Raw genomic sequence first — 5,257 nt, 5'->3', positions numbered from 1 at the left:
GGCGTGGCCAGTGCCGCGGCGGTGCTCATCGCGGGACGGCATCAGGAAGTGGCTCCGTTTCTTCTGCTCTGTCCACAAACAGAAGTCACTGTCACACGTGGCTGACGTGTGCACGGTTGGCACCGCTGCACGGCGTTTCTATGAAGCCGTCTTGGCAGCTCTGGGGGCTGGCCCTGCCGTGCTCGGGCCCCCAGGCGGTTCCTGCAGCGAGAGGCAGGAGCGCCGCTCCGGGCCCTGGCACTGCCAGCAGCCTGTCTGACGCGGTGCTTTGAAGTATTTCTATACGTGACATTGAAGTCTCAGAATTCGAACTGAGTGGCTGGGTAGACACGTCTTAGAAGGCGCCGCTCAGGAAGCCGCATGTGACGGGCAGGGCGGTGTCTGCCCTGCTGGGCGGGTGGGCGCGGTGCAGTGCAGGGTGGCAGGAGGCCTTGGCCATGGCGCCCGCACGGTGGTTTCAGTGACCTGACTCCTAAGGGCTGGACAGATGCTCACGGTGCCTGCTTGGTTTGCGCCACATGCTCGGCTATGAAATGTGCTCGTATGTGAGCGTGAGGTTTGTGTGGCACTTGTCTGCGAGTGTGACATCCTCGAGAACGAGCTTGTGGGGAGGTTGGCACTGACAACCTGGTGCCACGTCAGGGGCTGGGCAGCCTGGAGAGGGTCCTGTCCACTCCCCACACCCTGGTTAGTCAAGCGTGCGAGCCCGTGTGTGCGAACGGGGGCTGGGCTGCTGGTGACCTGCCAGACGCTTCCCAGGAAGAAGTTTGGTCACACCATCTTTCAGCGGCTTCCGCTAGTTCATGTTAGGAGATGCTTTCCTTTTCCTTTATTCCTTTTTTTTTTTTTAAATAACAGAGAGAGACCATTGCAGACAGAACATCCCGCACAGGATCCTGCAAGGCCGCAGAGGCCCTGTCCTCCCTGAAGAGCCAGGCAGGTAAGGTGGGCCTGGGAGATGGGGGGCGGGTGGAGACAGGCCGGCCTCTGTCCTGGTGGGTGGGCGGGAGGCTGGGCTGGGAGGGACCGGAGCCTTCAGGGGTCAGAGCTGCAGTCAGGCTGGACCGGTGCCAGGACGGCTCCGTGCACGTGAAGAGCAGACCCTCTTAGTGGTCAGTGTTCAGCGACTCAGCTAGGTCTCCTGAAGCCACTGCTGTGGGCTCCGCGAGGCTGTGTGCTCTCAGAATAAAACCGCTGGAGAAGGGGCCCCAGCAGGCCAGCGGGCTCCCTCCCGTGCTGGCCGCTGTCAGCGCCCCACTCCAGCGTGTGCTCCGGCGTCGGTGCCTCGAAACGAGCTTAAACGTTTGTGAAAAGTAACTGTCAGGACAGTGCCGGGAAGACATGTTAGTCATCCTGACGGCTTCTCGGCTTGTCTGTTCGTTTATTTTTTATTTGGATATTTTTCCATTGGTTTTTAGAGAGAGTGGCAGGGAGGTGGGGAGAGAGAGAGAGAGACATCGATTGGTTGCCTCTGGTGCACGCCCTGGCCTGGCACTGGGGAGGAACCTGCAACCCCGGTACGCACCCTTGACCAGAATTGAGCCCAGGACCCGTTAGTCCACAGGCCAACGCTCTAACCTTTGAGCCACACCGGCCAGAGCTTGTCTGGCCATTTACGACAGGAAGCTTCCAGCTCCAACTCTCAGTCGGAAGGAACGTGAGGTTCAGGAGAAGTCGTAGTGCAGGTTGCAGACGGCACTGGCGCCCTCGCTCTCTGAGGTGCTGTCCTGGCTGTCAGTCAGCCCGTCAGCCCCGAGACCTGCGTGAGCAGGTGGGCACAGAGTGGGCGTGTGATGATGAAGAGAGATGGCTACATTGAAGTGGGTAGTGGGGTTGTAGTTGTGTTTCACCGTAGTTTCAGAGAGAGGCTGACCTGCTGTGGGCGCGGTGGTGTGGGGTTTGGTGCAGAAGGCCTGGAGGGCTGTGGGGCCACGCTGTGCGGGCCGGGCCCCGGGGACGGCTCGGGGACGGTGCAGCTCCCGGGTCGGGGCGCGTGTCTGCCTTCCTCCACCTGCAGATGTTCCCACAACAGGCACGTCAGCCCCTGGTGCGACCGAGCCATCTCGGTTATCAGAGGCACTTCTCACGCAGGAGAGGGACTGGGGTTAACGTCCACGCTTTACTTCATGGGCTCAAATTACTTTGCAGCAACAAAACACCTGTCTGATGCATGCAAACCGCTGAAGAAGCGGAACCGGACATCGGCAGCCACGCCCTCTGCACTCGCCTTTAGCAAGAGCTCATCTCCCTCTGCCTCCTTAACTGAGAACGAGGTAAAACACATTCCCGCGAAGGCCCTGTCCTGAGCCGGGCCAGGCTCGGCCGGCGTCCGGCGGTGCCTCCGCGCTGTGGGTGAGGCGGAGGCGCTCTGGACGTGGAGGAGCCGCCGAGTGGGAAGAAGCCGCCTTTGCCTGTGTGAACGCATGTGGTCGTGCTGTGGGGCCGATGCATTGAATTCCCGAAATCTCTGTGCTTGTGTGAAAGGAGGCTGCTTTGTCCTGACGTGACGTCAGCTAAGCTGACGTGGTCACTGGGCACGCGTCCCGACAAGGCTGGGACACCTCTTCCGACTCCCGTGGCTTCTGGACCCAGGCTCAGGGGGCCGTGGCTCCGTGTCTGTGGCTCTCTGGTCCTTTCAATGGTGGCATATTCGTCGATAGTTGAGCATCGAGGTGGAGTGGTGCCTGTTCTCTGGGCTTGCAGAGCGTGTGAGGCGTGACCATCGCTGTCATGTGGCGCGTGGACGGCATCGCAGACTGGTCTTGCCATCGTGAGGAAAGCAGAGCCAGCCTCGGGCAGATACGCCAGCGCTCGTCCAGGGGACGTTTGGGATTCAGGACTCACAGGTGCCCAAGGAGCTCAGTTCAGGGTTCACGTCGTCTTTCGTTCCGCATCGCTCTCGTTTTCTCGCGGTCGACAGGAGCCCCGTTCCTAGAATTGTGAGGCGAGAGCCCTGGGCCTTCGGGACAGGGCAGTGGGGCCGGGCGGGCAGCCCCTCAGCCTGTTGTGTTGGAAGGTGGCGCTGTCTCTGGCATGGCCCCAGTGGGCGGGCATTCGGCTCTCCGCCAGCCTCAGTTGCTTCCTCCCATAGACGAGGCCAGGCCTTCCACGTGTGGGGCGTCTTCCAGTTGCCGAGGTGCAGGGGGCCTGAGCTCGCTGCCCGGTCCTCTGGCTCCCGCTGCTCAGAGTGGGGGCTGGCGGCCCCGTGGGCGGGACCAGGCCTCCTCGCCAGCGCTGTGTGCGGAAGCTGGGCCTTCTTCCACCGGGCGCCCCAGGAGGCAGCAGCTCCTCACGAAGCCCAGGAGCCTGTTGAGATGAGAGAAGGCTTGTCCTGTGCGAGCGTTTCCCCCTTTCCTGTCCACGTCAGCTCCGGGCCCGAGAGCTACGGAGAGGGGCCCGCAAGTCGGAACGAGGCCCAGGCCCGGCCTGTGCTTGCTCTTCCTGGCGCCTCGTCCCGCGCTCCTGTCGGGCACAGGCGGGAGCAGACACGGAGGCTGCTTTCCTGCCTGTGTCCCTGCCCTGGGCCTGGCCTGGACGAGGGGAGCTGGCGTGGTGGGTGCAGAGGGCGCCCCGTCAGACAAGCCGGCGGTCCGACGCTCCTTCTCCCAGGCTGGGCTGCCGCTGGGCGGCTTAGACGTTCTCATCGTTGGACGTAGTTGACTGTCAGTTCTTTTACTTCGGAAATGGATAGACTGTCAGGCGCACCTGTATCGCGGACGCCCCCCCGCCCCGCCTTTTGAGGGTGAGGTTCAGGTCTGCCTCTGCTCCCCACGTAGAACAGGTAAACCATAGGCCTCCCCTCGGTCACGTGGCTGACACCGATCTTTCCTCAGAGTTGGTGTCACAGAACGATAGTGTCCCCGAACCACTGCAGGTGGACCGGAGCCTGGCTGTTACTGAAGCCCACACAGCCCCACCCCCAGCACGTGCCACGCTGAGTGCCTGCAGCATGTGAGGCAGCGGCGTCCCCCCGCAGACCGCCGGTCGCCCTGACGGGAGCCAAAACCGGGCCCTGTGCTGGGCTTCAGGCCAGCCCTCATTCGGGCCACCGGCCCTTTCCCTCCCCCTCGACCCAAGTAAGGGACCAAAGAGGGTGGGTGTTTCAAGACGTTTTAGGTCATGTTACACTTCAGTCCCTCTCCGAAGGGCGTGTGCGGCCCACAAGTGTACACACGCATGGTTCCCGCACCGTCCCCGACGCCTGGCGAGACAGGATGGAGGGGACCCTTGCATGACAGAGCCTCGGTGGATGGGGGTCCCGTGCTGTCACTGCATTTCTCATTCCCTCAGTAGAGCAAATTCTTACTGTTTCCGCCTTCACTGGTGACGGCTTTTGTGGGAGCCCACCCCCCATCGCGCACCCTGTGGCGCTCGGCGGTCACCCCGTGGAGGATGAGTGGCAGGCTGTTTATGTTGGTGTTAATAAACACATACAAGGAAGGAAGCAGATAGCACATTTTAAGACCGAGGTAAGATACTATTCATGCATTTAACCAGTCACATTTATCCCACGACAGAGACACATCCGCAGCCCAGCGGTCACTGTAGGCTCAGGCTGGAGGCTGCCCTCAGCCAGGTGTCCGGGCCTGTGACAGGGACACACACTGAGGTTCGGTCCTGTCCTGCAGCTCGTACTTCCTGGGTTTTTACTGACCAGCATTGGCATCGGAGCTCTGGGAGCCGCACAGACAGCGCACTGAGCCGCGCCCTCGCCAGCGCGTGCGGTCGCTGCTGTGGACACAGCTAGTTTCCAGCGTACAAGGCGGGAAGGTTTTGATTCTGTCTTTTTTACTAAACAGTTTTACGATGACACTACACAGAGTGAGTTGACAGGAAGAAAACACCGTTTGCAGTATTGAACAGTTCTCCCGGGGCCACTGGGCGTCGAGCCCCAGGGTCACATGCCCACATGGCGAGGGCCGGGCCTCCGTGTTCTCACGGTCCAGCAGCACGCACTGTTTGCCGTAGACTCCTCCGTAGCCTGTTACGCCTCGTGGAGTTTTCTGACCACGTGTGTGTCCTGAGCCATTATTATTATTATTTTTTGGGGGGGGGGCCATAGCTTCAAAATCTTTTATTTTTTATTTTTTATTTTGTTTTATTGCTTAAAGTATTACAAAGAGTATTACATATGTCTCCTTTTTTTCCCCCTTGACATTTCCCCAGCCTCCCCTAACTCCCAGTGTCTTGTGTCCATTGGTTATGCCCGTATGCATGCATATAAGTCCTTCGGTTGATCTCTTACCCCTCCTCCCTC

General features: G+C 60.4%; 1 protein-coding gene across 1 annotated transcript in view; it reads left to right on the top strand.

Moving 5' to 3' along the window:
- Positions 1–5,257, top strand: part of WHSC1 (Wolf-Hirschhorn syndrome candidate 1) — a gene marked incomplete at its 3' end in the record, with an annotated part of 63,660 nt that overhangs the window by 40,791 nt on the left and 17,612 nt on the right. Inside the window, exons 9-10 of the mRNA XM_014533459.1 lie at positions 859–940; positions 2,149–2,273. Coding sequence (XP_014388945.1) covers positions 859–940; positions 2,149–2,273 — 207 coding nt within the window. The remainder of the gene's footprint in view (positions 1–858; positions 941–2,148; positions 2,274–5,257) is intronic.

This window comes from Myotis brandtii, unplaced genomic scaffold (genome assembly GCF_000412655.1).
Source record: "Myotis brandtii unplaced genomic scaffold, ASM41265v1 scaffold986, whole genome shotgun sequence".
NCBI classification, from domain to species: Eukaryota; Metazoa; Chordata; class Mammalia; order Chiroptera; family Vespertilionidae; genus Myotis; species Myotis brandtii.
The sequence above is the reverse complement of the archived record's forward strand: the minus strand, read 5'-3'. Positions and strand labels throughout refer to the sequence as shown.